The 22,215-nt window shown below is 39.1% G+C and overlaps 3 protein-coding genes and 1 pseudogene across 3 annotated transcripts; 3 read left to right on the plus strand and 1 right to left on the minus strand.

Annotated features, from left to right (window-relative positions):
- The first annotated feature begins 16 nt into the window (after positions 1-16).
- Positions 17-3,192, plus strand: LOC111809717 (probable sodium/metabolite cotransporter BASS2, chloroplastic). Its single transcript, XM_023696110.1, has 6 exons — positions 17-516; positions 649-789; positions 1,976-2,131; positions 2,329-2,450; positions 2,530-2,691; positions 2,789-3,192. The coding sequence occupies exons 1-6, from the start codon at positions 109-111 to the stop codon at positions 3,036-3,038; spliced, it is 1,239 nt and encodes a 412-aa protein (XP_023551878.1). The 5' UTR covers positions 17-108; the 3' UTR covers positions 3,039-3,192.
- Positions 3,193-4,385: 1,193 nt separating this feature from the next.
- Positions 4,386-8,061, minus strand: LOC111810245 (uncharacterized protein At5g49945-like). The gene is made up of 3 exons (XM_023696897.1): positions 6,978-8,061; positions 4,982-5,185; positions 4,386-4,894 (listed from the first exon to the last, which is right to left on the minus strand). Exons 1-3 carry the CDS (start codon positions 7,995-7,997, stop codon positions 4,664-4,666), a joined length of 1,455 nt encoding a protein of 484 aa, XP_023552665.1. The 5' UTR covers positions 7,998-8,061; the 3' UTR covers positions 4,386-4,663.
- Positions 8,062-13,344: 5,283 nt separating this feature from the next.
- Positions 13,345-16,869, plus strand: LOC111809828 (annotated as a pseudogene).
- Positions 16,870-18,327: 1,458 nt separating this feature from the next.
- On the plus strand, positions 18,328-21,278 carry LOC111810091 (thioredoxin). Its single transcript, XM_023696664.1, has 2 exons — positions 18,328-18,659; positions 20,745-21,278. The coding sequence occupies exons 1-2, from the start codon at positions 18,440-18,442 to the stop codon at positions 21,056-21,058; spliced, it is 534 nt and encodes a 177-aa protein (XP_023552432.1). The 5' UTR covers positions 18,328-18,439; the 3' UTR covers positions 21,059-21,278.
- The last annotated feature ends 937 nt before the right edge of the window (positions 21,279-22,215 follow it).

Below are 22,215 nucleotides of genomic sequence, written 5' to 3' on the forward strand. Positions count from 1 at the left end.
CAGCTTCCAAATGATTTCCGATCACAATCGCGTAGTTAGCACCACAGAAAACCATTGATTCATTCACCAATTCTTTTCTTCGCAATCGGAGCCGCCGAATTCTGCACAATGGCTTCGATTTCTCTGCAATTCACCCCCTTCATTTCCCCTCTCCAACACCACCACCGCCGCCGTAATCTCCGCCTACACAGACCCAAAATTCCCTGTCTCTTGCCGCCGAACCTCCCCAGATTGCTCGCCGTCCGATCAGTTCAACGAAATAACGAAGACCCATCTCCCCTGCCCCCGGCAAAACCCTCCGGTTTGGATGATTTTCTTTCGACGGCGGCGAGTCTGTACCCTCTCTATGTGACGGTCGGCGGCGTCGTTGCTTGTCTGAAACCGTCGACCTTCTCGTGGTTTGTGGAGAGAGGACCCACTTCGTATAGCTTGGCTCTTGGCTTGATTATGTTGGCTATGGGTCTCACTCTGGAGCTGAAGGATTTGGTTAATTTGTTCATGCAGAGGCCACTTTCTGTGAGTTTTTGGATTCTTGCTTTGTTTATTAGTGGATTTTGTGGGGTTTTGGGATTTGGGTTCTTGATTTTATGGGATTAAATTGTGGACTGCTGGTAATTTTTGTAATGATTCTGTGTTTTTTTGTTTTAGATATTGTTTGGATGTGTAGCTCAGTACACGATTATGCCGGCTGCCGGAGCTCTTATTGGCAAGTTTTTTGGGCTTTCAACGTCGCTTTCGGTTGGTTTGATCTTGCTTTCATGTTGCCCTGGAGGGACAGCCTCCAATGTGGTAATGTTCATGATCTCTGTTGCTTATATGTTCAGTTTTAATGTAGTTGTTCTTGATGTTCCACAACTATTAATCTATTGATTGCATATTATACTCAATTTGGGATGATGTTTCCCCTCTCTCGTAGATGCCTTTGTAGATGACTTTTAAAAACTTTGAGTAGAAGTCCGAAAAGAGAAGCCTAAAGAGGACAATATCTACTTGTGGTGGGCTTTTACCAATGGTATAGAGCCGTACACCAGGCGATGTGCTAGTGAGGAGGTTGAGCCTCGAAAGGGGTAGACATGAGGCGGTATGTTAGCAACCAGACACCTGACAATGTGCTAGTGAGGAGGCTGAGCCCCAAAGGGGGTGGACATGAGGCGGTGTGTCAACAAGGACGTTGGGCCACGAAGGGGGTGGACATGAGGCAATGTGTCAACAAGGACGCTGGGCACCGAAGGGGGTGGACATGAAGCGGTGTGTCAGCAAGGACGCTAGGCCTCGAAGAGGTGGATTGTGAGATTCCACATTGATTGGGGAGGAGAACGAAAACATTCTTTACAAGGGTGTGGAAACCTCTCCCTTCAAAAACTTTGAGGGGAAGCCCGAAAGAGGAAGCCCAAAAAGGATAATATCTATTAGCGATGGGCTTGGGCCGTTACAAATGGTATCAAAGCCAAACACTGGGCAATGTGTCAGTGAGGAGGTTGAGCCTTGAAGTGGTGGACATGAGGCGGAGTGTCAGCAAGGACCCTGGGCCCTGAAAGGGGTGGATTGTGAGATCCCACGTTGCTTGGAGAAGAGGTTGAGCCCTGAAAGGGGTGGACATAAGACAGTGTGTCTGCAAGGACGTTGGGTCCCCATGAGGGTGAATTGTGAGATCCCACCTCGGTTGGAGGGAAGAACGAAATATTCTTTATAAGGGTGTGGAAACCTCTCCCGAAATATTAGTCTGGAAACCTCTCTCTAGTAGAGTAGACGTGTTTAACCTTGAGGGGAAGCCCGAAAGGAAAAACTCAAAAAGGACAATATCTACTAGCGTTGAGCTTGGACCGTTACAATAATGGTGAATAACAAACATGTAGGTTCAAAATAGTATCTCAATTGAGCATAGGTTTATGAATGATATCATGAAGAATTGAAGTAGATAAGTTGATTGCTTAAGCTTTCCGTTCACCTTTACTTCAATCAAATAGTGTTTCAGGTAACCTTAATTGCTCAAGGCGACGTTCCTTTGTCTATTGTAATGACAGTATGCACCACTCTAGGAGCCGTAATTCTCACTCCATTTCTTACCAAATTACTAGCAGGAGCTTACATTCCAGTTGATGCTGCAAAGCTCTCTCTCAGCACCCTTCAGGTGAAATTTGGTTCTCATTTGCCTTGTGTTCCTGTTCCTGTTCGTGTTCCTGTTCCTGTTCATGTTCCTGTTCCCGTTCATGTTCCTGTTCACGTTCATGTTCGTGTTCATGTGTCCATGTCCATGTCCATGGTCTTGTTCTTGTTCTTGTTCTTAACTGAATTCTTACGATCGCCATCTTGTTTGTTCTTGGCTAGGTGGTGGTAGCTCCTATTCTATTAGGTTCCTACTTGCAGAAGGCGTTTCCTCAACTGGTGAAACTGGTGATACCATTTGCACCACTCGTTGCTGTCTTAACTTCGTCGCTGCTCGCTTGCAGGTATTAACTTCGTCGTCGCTTCTTAAGTGTATAAATGATCATTGTTTAATCGAAACTCAGTCGTGTTTTTGTTCATCAGTGTCTTCTCGGAGAACGTCGTTCGTTTCAAATCATCAATGGTTAATGCCTCATTAGCTTCTGATGCATCTCCATGGATGGTTATTAGAAGTATATTATCAGGAGAGTTGGGAACAGTCATACTTTCAGTGTTTTGTTTACACTTCGCGGGTTTCTTTGTCGGGTAAGTTGCATATCATTCGAGATGTTACTCGAAGTTATAACTTAACTATTGGTTTGTAATATAATGTCGATCGACACGATCTTTGTTTGCTTTGCAGCTATATAGCAGCGAGTATCGGGGGGTTTCGAGAACGGGAACGAAGAGCTATATCCATAGAGGTTGGGATGCAGAATTCATCATTGGGAGTTGTTTTGGCGAGCTCACATTTCAGCTCAGCAATGGTGGCATTACCGGCAGCGATGTCAGCTGTGATAATGAACATAATGGGTAGCACTCTTGGGCTTTGTTGGAGATATATAGAACCTGCAGCTGATGAAGTGGAAGCCACTGGTAGTGTTGCCAACTGAAATTCAAGCCCTTTTTTTTAGTGTTTAATTTATCTCTTGTAAGTGTATATTTGTTCTTAGGGTTCAATTAACCCTTTTTTCGTAAAAGAATTTGACCTTTTTATCTTTGATTCTTCTGCTCGTTAAGGTATATGTCGATCAAATGTTCAAAATATTTTGAAACGTATTCTAAAAGCATAACTCAATAGATAAGACATTCATTGCTATCTCAAAAGACGATGGTTCAAATTTTCATGCATGGAAGGAAGTAAATTACAGAAACTGTCTCAAAATTTATTACTATATCAAAAGTCGATCACCAGGGCATTCTTTATTATTATTATTTTTTTAACTTTTAAATTATAATAATTATTACTGTCAAACCTATTAAGTACTACAATTTAAGCCATTTTATTTATTCTATACAATAAAAATATAATATTAAGCATGAAAATTTTGGCTTAGAAAGCAATGTTGAGTTGGCACCCATAAATATATATAATCTATGTATACAACATAACTATAGTCTATTTATAATATATAATATATAATCTATAGAATCTATAGAATATGCATATATATATATATATATATATATATATATATATATATATATATATATNGCATATGGGGCTATAAATTTTTTTTCTTTTATTAGAGAATTCAAAACTTTTCAAAAACAATAATAATTAAAAGTTGTTTATTGGAGAAATATTGAAATGTGTCAATGTTGTCATGCCCTACTTATCTAAATTTGCTATTATATTCTTATTCATTTTATCGTAACAATTAATTCGTATTTTTCATTTTGTCCCTATGAAACATTTATGAAAATTTTATAATATTCAATGTAATTATATAAAAAATAGAAATAACTCATGTTTACTATTATAGAAGCTTAAATAATTTTAAACTCTTTACTTAAAGGTTGGTAATGTTAGAAGGTTGGTAATTAAATAATTTTAAACTCTTTACTTAAAGGTTGGTAATGTTAGAAGGTTGGTAATGTTAGAAGACGACTGTCGATATCGGATGGGTATATGTTTGAACACTCTTGTGTTTAATAAAAATCAAGAAGATTATACATAATATAATACACTATAACATCCTATTTTTCTCCTCGGTCTTTGTTGATGAGACACAAGTCTTCAACTCGATGAGACACAACTCTTCAACTCGAGGTATCCCTTGAGAGAAGATGATACATCGAATAGAATAGACACATTCATTCATTCCGAATCTATCCTTCATAAAAATTGAAAGTTTAAGAGTTTAAAAAACAAAATTTATTTTCATTATGATCATGCGTGTTCCATCGATCCGATCACACCTTTTCATCGGAACTCGTTGAAGAAAAAACAAACCGTATGATCGTCTCAAAAGAGGTTTATATATAATTCACCATGGAGTAACATTACAGTTCAGTAAAATTCCTATTCAGCCATATGATCTCCTCAGAGATTTAAATTATAAAAAAAAAACCGAAGCTAGTTTCTATTGTACTGTTATTATGCCATGACGAGCTAGTGTAATGAAATCTAAAAGTACATGACGACCTGATCATCAAAATCTCAATGAACTCCGGAATCTCAGCTAAGCTCTGAAACAACATTAGAAAACCAGGTGAAGAATTCGAGTCGTTACCGTTACCGAGTGCGGCTCATCTTTATCTTCGGCATTGCTTTCTTCATCTGCTTGGCGCGATCTTTCGCCTCTTTCCGTCGAAGAGCCTCAGCACCTAACTTGGCTTCAGCCTCTTCCATCAGTTTCTTCTTCTCTGCCTTCCTCTTCTGCAGGGCTTCTTGCCTAGCATTTTGAAGCTCTTTGTATGCCTCTTGAGCAGCCTTGGACCTGGCAGCTTCAGTTTTCGACCGGGCCTGCATGACCAACGATTAGGATTTAGAAAATTTCGAACAAAGTTAAACATGTTCAAATTGTATTGAATAGATATCTCTGAACATTACCTGTGAACTGAGCTTGTAACGTCCAATGGCGTCGATATAATAGGGCACAAGTGCGACCAGACGAGAAATATCTGCCATGTTGTTGGCATCTGGGAGAGCGAATTTGAACAACAGCATCTTCTTGTGCATGCCTGAATGCTGATCTGAGAAGTGCATCGAGATGAAGTACTTCCCAAATTTCTCAAAAGATTTTTCACCAAAAACCTGCAGAAATCAACTAAAGAAATTTACTGGATGTTTTGGTTATGTCGTGTTAATTGGGCATGAGGGCGTTCGATAAGGAACAAACAATCAGATATCGCACGTCGGAAACACCCTTTTCTTTATATTTGCCCTACCCCCAAAAAGTTTTTGCTTCAACACAGAATATGCATCACTGGGGAATGAGCCAAAACACAACAAATGAAATAGAAGCTTACTGAAAGTTAAAATCAGTATACAGTTACAACCGCTCGAGTAAATAAACGTTTCCAAGGCACCTGAAGAAAATAAAGGCAGCATACCGTCCCCAACCCTAAAAAATAACAAAAACCCGAAAAAGAAATAAAGACTACACCGAGAGGTGTCCTGAGTTCTAATTCTTCTATACTCTTCTATCTACACGCTGACTGATTGGAGCCCCAATCAGAACCCTATAGTCTCACTCTACCTCAAGCAGACTCCTTTTAGATGTGATGTTCCATTAGAAAGTTCAAAAGTCCCAAAGACTTTCAACAGTTAACCCCTTTTAGTTGTTGCTAACAGCACAACTCCGAGGGGACGAAATCCCAAAGTCACGAAAGGAAGGGCCGAAAACAAAAATCACAAAATGGAAGGAGCACAACAGAGACTTCAACACCCATAGGAAAGCATTATAGTGTACAGTACTTCAACCCTCCTCCCACGACGAAGTCTCTTATCCTAAGAAACGTCGAGATTCCTCTTTAACCAAAAGGAACTAAAGCACTGCAGCAAAACAGGCTTGCCACAGAATCCTCCCTCTCTTCTCATGCAGAGAATCTTAAATATGGCGTTCCCAATCTCTCGACTCGGGTCAAACTGACATCAAAAGGATGCCCAATAAAAGTTGACAAAAGGCATTGCGAAAACAAATAGTTCTAATCCTCATATGAATTCCTACAAAGCTTCGAAGAAAGGTTGATGCAAACGTCCGAAAACAAAATCCAAATGCCTAGGAAAAAGAAGATTTACAAGAAAAAATGGCTATAGAATCAAGAGTCTAAACCCAATGACCAATCAATTGAAGCTATGAATAAAAATCTCATGGACGTTGAAGGGGCAGTGGCATAAGTGATTGTAATAACATGCCTCTATGCTGGTGAGCTGATTCATACGACTCAATTCTTCGTCGTCGTACCAGCTTCAACCATCCTCAAGTCAGCCCAAGTTAGAAGGCAACAATGCAACATTCCGTGCTCAACAAGGCTCACGTCGCACGCCCAAAGGCATCCAACAACGCCCCACCGTGCACGTTCCGCTACCATGCCGCCTTGAACATAGGGCTGGCCCAAGGATGGGAGGCATCACCACAACGTCGCACACTCAATGAGGTTCATGCCGCACGCCCGAAGGCACCCGGCTCCACCCCACCTTGCATGTTTCATTTCGGAACATGGATCCCAGCTAGTGAAAAACATTGGCAATAAACTTTGGTTTGACTTAGAAGATCAAAGATCTTATTAGTAGTAGAATCAGAGTCAATTTTGCCACCATAGGAGAGACAAATTAGGAATCTCCACTCTACTTCCAAAGTAGAACAATCAAAGAGGTAGTTGCAGAATACCATAAGCAAATGTACAATGTAGCAACAAAAACTAACATATCATGAAAATAGACAGAAAGATTACATTTTAAAGGCGAGATCACCAGATAACATAAAGTATAAATGACTGTACATCAAGAGACTTAGCAGCACCCATTCAGCAAAACGTTCTCTATTCAGAACAAAAGAACATAATGGAAGTCACCTGAAACAGTGGAACAAAAAGTTACCAACCTGGTCAAGAACGGTCTCTGTGATCAAATCCGCAGCAACTTCCTTAGATTCTGAAATTACACTCAACTCTTCAGGAACCCATTTTCTGCCACTGGGAGGCGCCAAAATCCCGGCAAATCTTTGCAAATCGTTCAAATCCTTTTGCATTCCTTTGGCAGCTTTCTTCCTCGCCACGGCAAAGATTATATGATCCATTGCATCGTCATTCATATAGACCTCGAAGCTAATTTCGTCCTTACATGGCACCACCATGTTATACAACCTCGAGATCAAATCGTGTCGGCTCTTCAACTCCATTGTCGCCAACAACCCTTGGCAATACCTCCGGCCGCTAGCATAGAATTTGAAGATATTCTGTCCCTCTTTCAACAGCAAAGGCGAGTCCTCACCTTCCCCCACACCCAACAAACTAAAGTTCCGCTCAAAAATGGAGTCCTTAGTCGCGAATTTCGAAGCCCACGATAGAGCGACGTTCTCGTTCTCACGCTTTCCAGTAAAATAGTTGATCACAAAAATCACCAAGAAAGATCCACAGACAATTTCAACAGTATACGACTTCCGAACATTCGCAGGTTCGGGAATCGGAGAGGTAGGTTTTGAATCAGAGTTCGGATTGGTGGAGGCTGAATCCTCAGCGGATTTGGAGCTTTGTTGTGCCGGTTCTTGTGGTTGTTCAATCGGCAAACCTTCGAATTCATCCTCATCCCAGTAACTGAAGCTGGTCGGAGACGGCTTCGGAGAATCGGAGACGGAGGGTGGAGATTGAGAATCCAACGGCTCGTCCACCGGATCCGGTACATCAGAATCACGATCCGGTGAAGAAATTCCAGCAGGTTCAGGGTCCGACTTGGTGAGAAGAGAGGGACGGAGAGGGAGATCAGTGAGGGGGAGAGAAAGATCATCATCTTCGAGGTCGTCGATTTCTGGTTCGAATCCTTCGAAGTGGGAATCAGCAAGAACATAAGAGAGTGAAAGAGAGAGAAGAAAGAAGGAGATGAAAAGGGAGAACAGCTTCGCCATGGCTGATTTTCCTCTCTCCGGTATCTGGGAAGAGAGAGAGAGAGAGAAAACAGAGCAAACCGCTCAAATCTGGATGAAGAACGACGATGAAAATAGGAGGTGGAGTATAGCGGAAACTGGAAAGTTGGGCCTCATTATTGGGCTGGGCCAACTCGACCAAAAAATGAGCCCGGCCCATGTTTAAGTAGTAAGGCCCAAGTTCCAATTTCCAATTAACTTTTATTGGTTTGGGTTTCCCAAAACGTTTCAAATGAATGGAGAGAGTATTCCTCAATTATAAACCCATGATCATTTCCTAAATTAGTGGATGTGGAACTTCCATTCCCTAAAATAAGTTTATAACTCAATCTAGACTATATGAATTAGGTTAGATTGATCGGGTTTTTTCGAACACCTCTACAGTTTTATGATGTCCCACATTAGTTGGGAGGAGAACAAACCACCATTTATAAGCGTATGGAAACTTTTTCATAGCATACGCGTTTTAAAGCCTTGAGAGGAAACCCGAAAGGAAAAGGCCAAAGAGGAAAATATCTACTAGCGGTGGATCTGGGCCGTTACAATTGGTATTAGAGCCAGACACCGGACGATGTGTCAGCTTTCTCGCTGTTTCCCGAAGGGGGTAGACATGATGCTGTGTGTCAGTAAGAACGCTGGGCCTCGAAGGAGGGTGGATTTGGGGTAGTCTCACATCGATCGGAGGAAGGAAAGAGTGCCAGCGAGGACGCTGGGTCCTGAAGGGGGGTGAATTGTGATGTCCCACATTGGCTGGGGTGTAGAACAAACCACCATTTATAAGGGTGTGGAAACCTCGGGGCGTAGATTATGATGTCCCACATTGGCTGGGGAGGAGAACAATCTACCATTTATAAGGGTGTGGAAACCTTTCTTTAGCATACGAGTTTTAAACCCTTGAGTGAAACCCCTTTTCCCCCGTCAGACTCGTTTTAAACCCAAAGAGAATGAAGTAAATATTTTGAAATAGTCGTCGAAGAGCGTGGCAAACCCGACCTTGGACATGTAGGACAAAAACAAAAGCTGTCTATTTTTGTAAATTGAATTGGAAACAAACAAAAAATTTGTTGAAAAAAACCAAAAATTATGCTTCATGGCTTCTAAGTCTCTTCACAAAAAAACCCTACAAAACTCTAAAAAAACACCACCAATTACAAAGCTCCTAACATGATCCCTCCACCTCTTAACCCTCCTCCTTCAATCCTCCCCTTCCTCACCTCCTTTTCGATCATAATCCTCATCTTCGTCTCCATTATCATCTTCTCCGTCCTCGCCTCCTTTGCCATCATCGTCCTCGTCTACTTCATTTGCAAGTACCTAGTTCGCCCAATTTATTTAGACGAACACGACCCTGAACTCGTAGTGGACGAGAGAAACCAAAACCAAAACCAGAACCAGAGCACACAAACTAGGATTTTGGTATCTCATCCAACGCGTCATGGTGGAGACGTAGAGAATGCATCATGGAGGGAGGATTTGGAGAGGAAGGGGCTGAGAGGACAAGCTCTAGAGAAGGCGACGACGACGGTGCCCGTGAGCTATGGCAGCTCGGAAGGGACGGCGAAATTCGTTGATTGTGCAATCTGTTTGGAGGATTTTGAAAAGGGAGAGCTTTGCCAGATTTTTCCAGTGTGTAATCATATTTTTCATTATTGTTGTATTCAACGTTGGTTGAAGAAGAACATGACTTGTCCCATTTGTCGTTGTTCTATTGTGAGTGAGAAGTGATGAGATTTGTATATATTTCAAACTTTTCATCCCATTGTTCTAAAAATATATTGGTTTTTTCGAGTTTCTTTTTCACATTTCGAGTCGATAAATTGAAATTGGTTTGATTCGGGATCAGTCGATCAACGAACCCAACAAGAGTTAAAACTCACCAAATCGATTGATTCTATTTTTTATGCATGCAACGTTTCACAATCATACCTGAAAAGAATAAGTTTTGATTCTACTGGAGCATATAGTATAATGCATGTTTCTCAATGGACAAAGTAACGGATCGAGAGAGAAGTATTGTGATGTGACCAAGTGACATGCTTAATGAGAATCAGGTAGGGTACGAGCCACAACCTTGAAAGTGAAAATTGAAGAAAAGGTGTTGCAACCAATAGAATCAAGAGGACAACATTGAGACGCCGCTAACAACGTCTCGACACTCAAAATGCACCAAACAAGCCACATGACCAAAGGCAATGGAATCGAAATGCTTCTCGAGTATGGAGATCTGAGGGATATTTGTATGATTCAATAATCCGACCAATTCAAACCACCCAACTTTAGATATATATTTTTTCAATTTAGGTTGGGATGAATTTTTAGGTCCGTTTACGAGTTGATATTGTTTTGGTCGGGTCAACTCGACCAATTCGAGAATAGGGTTACAATCCAACCCAACCCTACCTTATTTTTAAAATTATTACGAAGATTAAAAATATTTTAGGTTTGTAATGGATATTAGTGATACCTTGTGACTTATAAATATTTTATATTTGAATTTTATGAAATTTTTGTTATTAACGTAACATGTACGAGAGATAAAGTAAAGTTTTTTTAAATAATTAAAAAAAAATAACAACCCGACAACTCAACCCGAGAACAGAGGATTGGATTAGATTGGTTTGTGAATTTTATTCACGTTTTTTGGATAATATATATTTTTGTATTATATTCACTAATTATATTAATCACATTTTTTAGAGAAATAATCATAACTTCTCACTTTCTCACGTCCTTATAAGAGTATTACTGATAACATAAGGAATCAATACAAGGGGAATAAGATTCCGATTACGTTGTTGATCAAATATCTCAAGGCAAGAACATTGTTTGAGATTCGAATCATTCCACAAGCAAGATCGATCAAGTCTAGCTTGAATGATTCTTGTTGATCAAATATCTCAACGCAAGAACACTTGTTTGAGATTCGAATCACTTCACAAGCAAGATTGATCATGTCGAGCTTGAATGATTCTACATGCAACCTAAACTACATANAATCTTTCTATATTTTCCAAGTCTAAGTCTGCTTACAAATACAACATACATGACTTCATATAGCCTCAAAATGAAACTATTAAAGTCATTCCAACAGTCTTTGTAACATTCATACTTAATAGCCATAATTAGCGATTAGGTAATTCTAACTTAGAGTAAATAAAAACTCTTAAACTACATTAATGAAATACAATAACTCTAAATGGTAATCCACCCAAAATTTATCACATGAAACTTCATTCTTCTTCAACGTGGCATGAATTGAAATATCTTTTGATGATTTCAACAATATTTTCTTCACATCTTCATTGAAGCATATTGTATGATTGATGTCTCTTGGTTCATATCAATTACCGTTGGCGGCTTTCAAACAAAGACACCAACACCTTTTGGTAACACCTGATCTTTTGAAATTTTTTTAACCTTTCTTACCCCTTTTACTCGAAATCACATCTCCAACTTCCGTTAAGCTCACCCTTACTTCTCCTCGAAAATATGATGAACGTATAGAGCATTGTACTTTCATTAGTTAGCCCGACTTTAAATTAATCCAAGTTTTTGTTCCAAAATTATGAGATCGTGTATAACAAGCACCAAATCACATAATAGATACAGGTTATTGTTCTGTAGGTAGTTTACTCCCAAATTTATCGTTAATCACGTGCAAATCAGACAAATTAATCTTTTTCGAATTTTGATGATAACAAGATTTAATTTCATACGTAACAAAAGTCTTAAAATGGGTTTAACGCAGTTGTTTGTTCTTGTTGTTAGCTTCACGGATACAGTTTCGAAAACAAACGAGAAATTGTTACGAAACTCAAATCTTTTTATTTTTTTATATCAACAAAAATCACAAAAAAAAAAAAAAAAATGAAAAAGAAGAAGAACCATCAACCATGATTCTTCCTCATTTTCTCACCTCATTTTCCTTCATTTTCCCAGCATCCAAACAGCACAAGATCTTAGCTAATTAACTAACATGCACATAATCGTCATCTTTGGCTTGTTCTTGATCATTTTTGTAATCCTCATCTTCTTCGCCTTGTTCCTTTACATCTGCTTCCAATGCTATAACCACAGCTTTCCCGAAGATGATTCAATCATCACCGAAAGCGGAGAATCGACCACGACCACGACGAGGGCGACATCGGTGGCGGTGGATTCCGATGAGCTAAATCGCCATATTCAAATCGCGATGGAGAAATTGACGAAGCCATCGACGGAGTATGATTACGAGAAGAATAACGAAGCCCTGTTGGTGTTGAGTCAATGTGCAATATGTTTGGAGGAGTTCGAAAATACGGATTTGTGCCGTGTTTTTCCTAATTGCAAACATATATTTCATACGCATTGCATAGTCCGTTGGTTAGGGATTAATCAAACTTGTCCGGTATGTCGGACTCAATTGTAGTATGAACTGTTGAACTCGATCATAGCTAAACTGGTTAAAATGTGTATGTATGTTTGTTTGAGATGTCCTCGACCTTCATGTGTTGAGCTCAAAAAGAAAAAAAAAACATGTAGGGCCACAAGTGGCGATTTTCTCTTCTAAGGTAACGTGTGGAAATTTTTGTCTTTGGTTTGACTTGAATTATGAGTCGTGAAATAATGACTTTAATGTGTTATGAATTTGGGATGTTCATATGTAGCCAAAAATTTAGCGTTTTTTTATACATGTCTAAAAAGAACTCTTATCCTCCCGAGTAATTTGATATTGGAATAGCTTGGGGTATTTCTCTCTCATTTTATTCTCTAGTTTCCACGTTGCTTCTCCGATTTGGTGGTTTTGCCATAATATCCCGATGAAGGTTATTTCTCTCATGCGTAGGCATTTTACCTCGTGAGCTAGGATCATTACCGGCTTCTCTTCATAACTCAAGTTTTTGTCCATCTGTAGAGGCTCGTAATCTACCACATGTGTCGGACTGATCAAGTACTTTCGGAGCATAGACACATGAAATACATTATGCATCTCATAGAAGGACGGTGGTAGGGCTAGTTTATATGCCACTAGCATGATTCGATCTAGGATATTGAAGGGTCCGATGAAACGTGGGCTTAACTTGACCTTTTTCGAACTTCAAAAGAGCTTTCATCACCTCACATTAACGTAACTTTTCTGTCTACTGTGACCTAAAATAATTTAATGATTAAATTAGTACAAATTTGAAAATATATATATATACATACATATACATATATATATATATATATATTAAAATAATTTAATGATTAAATTAGTACAAATTTGAAAATATATATATATACATACATATACATNCTAATATAATAATAATAATAAAGTTTAATTCATCAAATTGTTAAACGGAGGGAAAAAGAAGGGGAAATCAACAGCCCAATTTCCGCATCAGTACCAAGCCGCTCTCATCGCGGGAGACCATGTCGGTTTGCTCTTCTTCTTCTTCTTCCTCTTTATCATCATCCGGGTACTTCGGCAGTGCCAAGGCTGGATTGTGCATGGGATTGTTGCCGGAGTCGCCATTGGCGCCGCCATCGGAGCTCGAGCTTATTTGGGTCGATCCAACAAATTCCGTAGCCGCGTTGTCGGAATCATTCCCGCCCGTTTCGCCTCTTCACGGTTCCAGGGGAAGCCTCTCGTAGAGATTCTTGGGAAACCCATGATCCAGGTTTCTAATTGTTTCTCATCCGTTCTTTTTTTGTTCGTGCCGTTTCTGGATCTATCAATTTCGGTTTATACTGCTGTTAATACTCGGAATTTGCATTTGTTTCATATCTGATCTGGGTTTTGTTCGTTTCAATTTCTAAGTTTAAGTTGAAACTATTCATTATGTGATGGATCTACTATGAAATGTAACTTTTAGTTTCCTAACTCTTTTAAGTAGATTATGGGAGAAGAATTATAGGTGAATTAGCAGAATTTCTCTTTACCTATTGGATAGGTGCTGGTAAACCTGTTCACTTTGTTCTTAGGATTTAGGAAGCTTGGTGAGCTTAGCTATAGTAGAAATCTCAAAAAGAAATTAACGGTAAAGTTCTATGGTTTTGATATGGAATCAACCTAAGGGAAAGTTTTGGAACGGATTAGCTTGATGATCAAGATTAAGAGTGGAGAAAAATCGTTTCTAATCTCGTGATTCGAATCACTCTAAAAGAGGTTTGATTAATGACACTTGAATGACTCTAGCATGCAAGTTCTAAACATTTGCAAAGTAAAAGCTAAAATAGAAACTCTATTTTTTTTCAATTCCATAATGTGTTGTCTAACCTATGTGAGTCAAATAGACACATAACTCCCTATTAAAATGGCTAGTTAACGAGAAATATCCATAATTTTCATATTAAAATGTCTAGTTAATGATGGAATATGTAACTGTGATGTCCCACATTGGCTAGGGAGGAGAACAAACCACTTTTATAAGGGTGTAGAAAACCTTCCCCTAGCAGACACGAGGGAAAGGCCGAAAGGGAAAGCCCAAAAAGGACAATATCTGCTAGCGGTGGATTTGGGTCATTACAAATGGTATCAGAGCCAGACACCGGGTTATGTGCCAGCGAGAAGGCTGTTCCCCAAAGGGGGTAGACACGAGACGGTGTGCCAGTAAGGATGTTGGGCCCCAAAGAGGGTGGATTTGGCAGGGGTCCCACATCGATTGGAGAAAGGAAAGAGTGCCAGCGAGAACGCTGGACCCCAAAGGGGGGTGTGGATTGTGATGTCCCACATTGGTTGGGAAGGAGAACAAAACACCCTTTATAAGGGTGTGGAAAACCTTCCCATGAAAGGGAAAACTCTAAGAGGACAATATCTGCTAGCGGAACACCCTTTATAAGGGTGTGGAAAACCTTCTCCTAGCAGACGCATTTTAAAGCCTCGAGGGAAGAAAACCCAAAGAGGACAATATCTACTAGCGGTGGATCTGGGTTGTTACAGTAACCAGACAATATCTACTAGCGGTGGATCTGGGTCGTTACAGTAACCCACGTGGGTTACAATTTTTTGAAGTCTTAGCCTCCGTCTCTATTTTCTTTTTACCCAAGTGTTTGCCCTTTACTTCTTTGCGCCTGCTCTCGAACATAGCAAGGGATTGAGCAACGTGAAAGAAAACTTTGATTCGTCAAGAAATGCTGTTTTTTTTTGCTAATCTTCTCTGTCTCGAATTTGGCTTGGCTTTCCTCCCGACCCTGTAGTTTCATATTATTTATAAAATTGTTCCTTATCCCAAAGAAAGGACAAATAAATTGATCAAACCATCAGTTTTCCATCGAAATCGGATACACAAGGAACCTAATGACATCGGACTCTACTTTTATATCGTTCATTTCTCACTTCGGTCGAAATTTTAATATGCCTATGAAATTCATATTCCACAGAGAACATGGGAAAGGGCAAGAATGGCTACTACATTGGACTGTGTTGGTAAGCATGTGTGCTTTTTTCTTCTTATTTCATGCTTCACCATCTCATCCTTTCCTTTTGATTTGAAATCTTTCCAGTTGTTGCAACCGATGATGCTAAGATTGCACAATGCTGTAAAGGATTTGGTGCTGATGTTGTAATGACATCAGAGTCGTGTAGGAACGGTAGTCACTGTGATTTTATAACGAAATCTCGAGATTACTTTTGAAGTCTTATAATTTTCGGTACAAAACTACTTTAGGAACTGAGCGTTGTAATGAAGCGCTTCAGAAGCTTGAGAAGAAATACGATATCGTTGTAAATATTCAAGGGGATGAGCCCCTTATTGAACCGGAGATCATCGATGGCATCGTTAAAGCGCTGCAGGTAAAACGATCTCATATCTTTCAGTTATTGTAACATTTATATTCGATAGTGTGGTGAAGATGCGTTCGATTTCACAAGCTCTTGTTCTGTATGGTGTGTAGGCTGCCCCGGATGCAGTGTTCAGCACTGCAGTGACATCCTTACGACCCGAAGATGCGTTCGATCCCAATCGGGTGAAGTGCGTAGTGGATAATCGTGGTTATGCTATTTATTTCTCAAGAGGATTGATCCCTTTCAACAAGTACGATTTTCTTTTCGATCATGTGTTTCCCTTGTCGTACTCTTCATTATCAACTTGAGACTTCCATTATAGATAACTTCCCGTGCTCGTGCTCGGGAAACTTAATGAGTTACATCAATTCATTTCATTGTTGCAGCTCAGGAAAGGTCAACCTTCAATATCCTTATTTGCTTCATCTTGGAATCCAGGTATTAACGGAACGTATACGAGATTAGTTCATTATGTCGTAACGTGTTAAACAAACCTTCCGTTTCCTCTATTTTTCTCTCCAGAGCTTCGATTCGAAGTTTTTAAGTATGTATCCTGAACTCGAACCAACACCATTGCAACTAGAAGAGGATCTAGAACAGCTAAAAGTATTAGAACATGGCTACAAAATGAAGGTACGCACAGTTCATCTTCTATCATACCTACCATCTTTTCCCATGTTGGAAATTCGTATACTCGAAAGATCTAGAACACAGCTTAGTACTCGAACGATGGATTATCGAAAACGGAATTGTGTTTTCACCTGTGGAAACTGGCATTTTGTTTGGCAGGTGATTAAGGTTGACCATGAGGCTCATGGTGTTGATGTTCCTGAAGATGTAGAAAAGATAGAATCTTATATGAAGGAAAGGAACTTGTCTTAATCAAAACCAACCAAAGAAAACTATACGTTCGGGATTGATAACGATTTCGTTTTTAGTATACGAGTTTGAAATAGATTTGGTGTTGAGTTGATGCAATTTTTTGTTTCTGATTTTTGGGTCATTTACTTATTTGTAAAGTTAGTTTGATATGTGATTATATATGTAAATTTGTTGATCAAAAGGGTTGGTTTTAAAATAAGGTCCCTAGCTTTTCCCATTCTATTTAGTTTATCCCATTGTTACCGTTTATTAGATCGTTCAACACTTACGACACAAACCTAGTTTTAACGTGGGTACTGGCCCGAGTAAAAATGGTTGAAAAGTCCACTGTTTGAAAGAGAGTAAAATGATCCGAAATCTTAGAAGCTAATCCAAAATTGATTGATAGACAACTTTTATAGCTGCTTTTATCTGCTTGAAGTCGTGTAAATCAGATATGAAGTAATAAATATGAAGCAAGACTACTCCTTTCTATATCATAAATAATTGAAGAGAGATCGAAAATGTGAGAATAAGATCTGATTGAAGTAATCTCTTGCATTATTTCAGTTCGAAATGTTTTGGTTTTGACTCTCAATTGGGTCTGATGAACCAGGGAGAAGAGGTGGTGGCTAGGGCTTTTACTCTGATATCCCACGTTGGTTGAGGAGGAGAACAAAACACTCTATGTGGGAACCTTCCCTTAGCCGATGCGTTTTAAAGCCTTGAGGGGAAGCCCAACGAGGACAATATTTGCTAGCGGTTGGCCTAGGTTGTTACAAATGGTATCAGAACCAAACGCTGAACGATGTGTCAGCCTCCTTGTTGTTCCTTGAAGGGGGTAGCCACGAGACGGTGTGCCAGTAAGGACGTTGGACCCCAGAGGGAGTGGATTGTGATGTCCCATATTGGTTGAGGAGGAGAACAAAACACCCTTATAGCGTTTTAAAGCCTTGAGGGGAAGCCCGAAGGGAAAGCCCAAAGAGGACAATATCTGCTAGCGGTGGGCCTAGGTTGTTACAAATGGTATCAAAACCAGACACCAGACGATGTGCCAGCCTTGTTGTTGTTCCTCGAAGGGGGGTAGCCACGAGACGGTGTGCCAGTAAGGACGCTGGGCCCCAGAGGGGGGTGGATTGTGATGTCCCACATTGGTTGGGGAGAAGAACAAAACACCCTTGTAGCGTTTTAAAGCCTTGAGGGGAAGCTCAAAAGGGAAAGAGGTCAATATCTACTAGCGGTGAGCCTGTGTTGTTATATTTACAATCGTAATGACACCGACTAGGTTTATTAAAGTTGTATAGTTGGCTTATCTTAGCTTTTAAACCTGTGGTTTCACGTTATTGATAGATGACTCGTATCATTCAAATTCAAAATTTTAAAAAAATTACCCAATTATTTGAAAATACTAATCAATTGTCTTAAAGAGTTTAAATATATAAAATTAAAATTTTATGAAATTTGTAATTTTATTCAAAAGAAAAAAAAAACAAACAAAAATTATTAAACTTTCAATAAATTCAAAACTTAAATAATGTCTGAATTTTGTATGTAATAATAAATTCGTAATTAAATAAAATATGAGATTTACAATCGAACTCGCGGACATGAATGTGGATGCCACCTGTCAGTCCACGCGTCAGATTACCATTCGTCTGTGTTTGAACTTGGATCAACGTCGCCGTATGCCTGTCCCAGCACCCTCATCCATTCGTCCTCCATTCATTGCCACATCAAACACAAGACCCAAATTACCAAAATTTTCCCCGACCTCACACTCGCAACCACTATCGCTCATCAATCCCTTGCTCCGATGGCTACGGTTCTCGATTCCCTCACTCTTCCCTGTTCTTCCGCCTTGGCTTCCACAGCTTTCTCCGGCCGTCGGAGCTCCGTCGCCCTCCCGCAGTACAGAGGCTTGAAGATCGGTCACAGTTTCACTTCCCAGTCTATAAGATCTGCGAGATCTAATGCCAGATTTGCTCAGCGTTCTGGAAGAATCGTCTGCGAAGCTCAGGAAACTGCTGCCATTGGTTGGGATTTTGTTCTGCAATTTTCTTTTTCTGTCCTTTTCTGTTGTTTGGAGGGTAGAAGAAAGGAAATTTTAACAATACTAGAAAGTTTGATGAATTTAAGAGCATGCTGTTAGTATCTACTGGTGTTTGGTTTGGTTTAGATTCGCATGAAACTCATCACGTCTCCAATTAGTAAACAATATGATAGAGTTCCACTAGAGTTAACTTATAAGCGTCAGCTTAAGGCACGTTTAACCTATTCAGTATATGCTTAATATAAATTAGAGAGAAAGGAAAGATAAAAGAAAGAATGAGATCAGTTGGTGGAGTGATGTTGACATGATATAACAAATCATTTTCTGTTTGAATTTATGTACTTGTCATATTTCTATACTCTGGTACCTGACGGATATATTGATGTTGCGTATTCCCATCCATGCACATGCTTGGATCTGATGTAAATTACTGTGATGAATTTTGATGTCGAATGACTCTTCAAGTGCTTAAAAAAGTACTTTTGAGTGAAAAGAGATGCTTTTAAGCACTTAAAAAGCAATTCTAAAGAGCCTTAATTGGACCTTATAAATGTGTTTCAGTTTGAGCATTAAAATTGTTTACGAATCACTCCATTAACCATAAAGATCGGTCATATAGAGTTGTTTACACACATTTAGCTTCCAAATATTTTGATATGATATTGTTTTGAGCCAATATCAGGCCTGCGCCATCTCTCTCCAGTAGAAGATTTCTGGGTTTGATGCTGTTAGAAGAGAGGTGCCTCCGGTACCAACTTAAGCAGAAAATGAGGGGAATGTACTGCATATTATTAAGGGTTCGTGTGTGGTATATATATATTATATGAGATTGGAGCAATTTTTTGTATTGTTATGTCTTTAGTCATTGTTCTGGCTCCGTTCTCTAGGCTGAATATATGTAAGGCCTTTTATATGATTTTTTTCCCCCTCCAGTTCGTTAATATATGTTATTACCTGAGAGGCTGAGATGATGCCCTAGGCAATCAGTAGACTCTCAATCGGTAAGTGACAAGCCTATTCAGTCAATGCACCCTTGACCGGGACCAAGACCTGTGACTGAAAGAGATGGTCTCTGGGCGGGAGGTTGTCACTTAGCATTAGGAGTAGGAATTGCTAATTGAGAAGATGGTTTCTGCTGTGCCTAGGTCTTAATAATGCTACAGAGAGTGGTCAGTAAGGAGCTGATCTGATATTGGCTCAATATGTTGGGAGAAAGTGGCCGAATTGTCTCTCTCCTGGTTCTGCCTAGTTCCGCCATCCCTCTCTTTTGTGTGTGTATGAGTGAGCCTGGTTCTTTATGTTTCTTGGTCTGCATAGGAGCCAGTGTTTATCTTGTATGGCATGAAGTTCTGAGTCATTTACAATAGGTATAACATCGAAATGATAACATGCATGTGTTGGTGGTTGTCGTTCCATCACGTTTTATTTTGATTGTTATCTTACATCATTGCTATGAAATAACAGCTGTTTAAGCATCAAAAGGTGTAAGAAATGTTGCATTTCAGCTACCTTTATATTCTATTATACACACTTGTGCACATACACACACTTTGTCCGTAGTGTATATAGCTCAGAAGTATTGTTCAACCGCATGTCAATTTTTAAAAAATGTAATTCAACTAGAGAGTTCCGGCTGTTCTTATATTGGGGAGCTTACTTATTTCAAAATTTTCCGTCTACTGTCATCTATCAGGCATTTGTTTTATTTATTAGATCATGGGAAGGGGGCATCGAAATTTTCTGTTTGAATCTTTCACCTGACTCTGAGTTCAGGTCTTTGCATCATTGGTTGTACTTTTTTTTTTCTTGATCACTTGCTTTGATGTTGATATTAATCCTGGAGAGTCACAGTACTGGATTCATTTTTTAGTCTGATCATTATAGGAACTTGTTATCCATAAAATTATGCTTTAATCTATGTTCTGTTTTGACTCTTCTCTGCTGACTACCTGATTCTTGGGTCAATAATATTACCTACCCCTACTTTTTCTGTCTCTTGAACTTTCTTCTCCCCGAAAAGGGCCCTTGTTGATGTTACAAGAAATCACATGTTTGTCGAATGTTGCAGTACCTGCTGCTTCAGAAGCTACCTGGGATTCACTGGTTCTTAAATCCGAATTACCTGTCCTAGTCGAATTCTGGGCTCCATGGTGCGGTCCTTGCCGTATGATTCATCCGATCGTTGATGAACTATCTAAACAGTATGCTGGTAAGTTCAAATTTTACAAGGTGGATACTGATAGCAACTCTGGTGTTGCATCCCGATATGGTATCAGAAGCATACCAACTGTCATTATCTTCAAAGATGGTGAGAAAAAGGAGGCGATAATAGGTGCAGTTCCCAAAGCAACTTTGACTGCCAGCATTGAAAAATTCTTGTAGAGATGGCTGATGATGAGGTTTAAGCTGCTTTCCCACAATTTCCTTATTTTAGCCTCTGATATCTGAAGATGAATTCTCTACTCTGGAAATAAACTCTCCTCTTTTGTTACATATAGTTCTTGATGTCTCTGTATCTTCTTTAGATTGTATTTATTGCTGCAATACTGTTCCTATGAATGCATCTTTCTTTATAGAATTATTTACTTCGTTAATTTCAATATACATGACATTCTGCTATGTATTGTTAGTTGCATCGAACAATGCATGCTTGCAAATCAACTGCTAGGATGCATGAATTACTTGTCACCTGGTGTTGAATAGAGAGAAGTTTTGGTGTTTATGTTAAATGAGTTCTCTCAAGTGGCCAGAGAGGAAGTAGTCATCTTTGTTTTGAGTCGTTTAGTTGGTTTAAGCAGTAAAACAAAGTCCTTGAAATATTAGAGTTAAAAGAGGGGCTGGGAACTTTGCATGTTTAAAGGAGTTTTCGAAATTTTAATTTTGTATTTAATAGGTCTCGACTACGTCTCTCGGTCGACTCTTGGTCAGTTTTAGAAGGGTTGACTCGACTCTCGGTCAGTTTTAGAAGGGTTGACAGGGATTCAAATGATGTTTAATCCCTCGTTGAGCTTTGAATGACGAAGTTCTTTTTATATTACCTAATAGATTGAATTTCATTTGACTGAAGCTCTTTTCTTCAGCTTGATTGTCTTTCTTTTTTTTGGCACAGTTTTTTTTTGGATGTCTTAATCTTAATAAAAAGAAAATGGCTGTTTAGGTTAAATTACTAATTTTGTTCGTAAACTTTTAAATTTTTATTTATTTGATTTTTGAATGTTCAAAAGTATCTAAAGAGGTGTATGATGATTGGTTGTATAATTTGTAAACATTTTCTATTTATTTTTTATTTTTTTAATTTTCCCCACTACCCGACAAATTACCCCACACGTGGGACCCACTCCCCCTTGCTTCCCCACGCTTCTTCCGCAGCCCGTACGAGGCTCACCTCCCATGNTATAAATGAATGAATTAAAATTTAATTAGTCAAAATTATTTTAATAAATTTATTTAATAGAAATAAACTATCTAGCAAAAAAAAAAAAAAAAAAAAAAAAAAAAAAAAAAAAAAAAAAAAAAAAAAAAAAAAAAAAAAAAAAAAA

Source organism: Cucurbita pepo, chromosome LG14, assembly GCF_002806865.2.
Source record: "Cucurbita pepo subsp. pepo cultivar mu-cu-16 chromosome LG14, ASM280686v2, whole genome shotgun sequence".
NCBI lineage: Eukaryota > Viridiplantae > Streptophyta > Magnoliopsida > Cucurbitales > Cucurbitaceae > Cucurbita > Cucurbita pepo.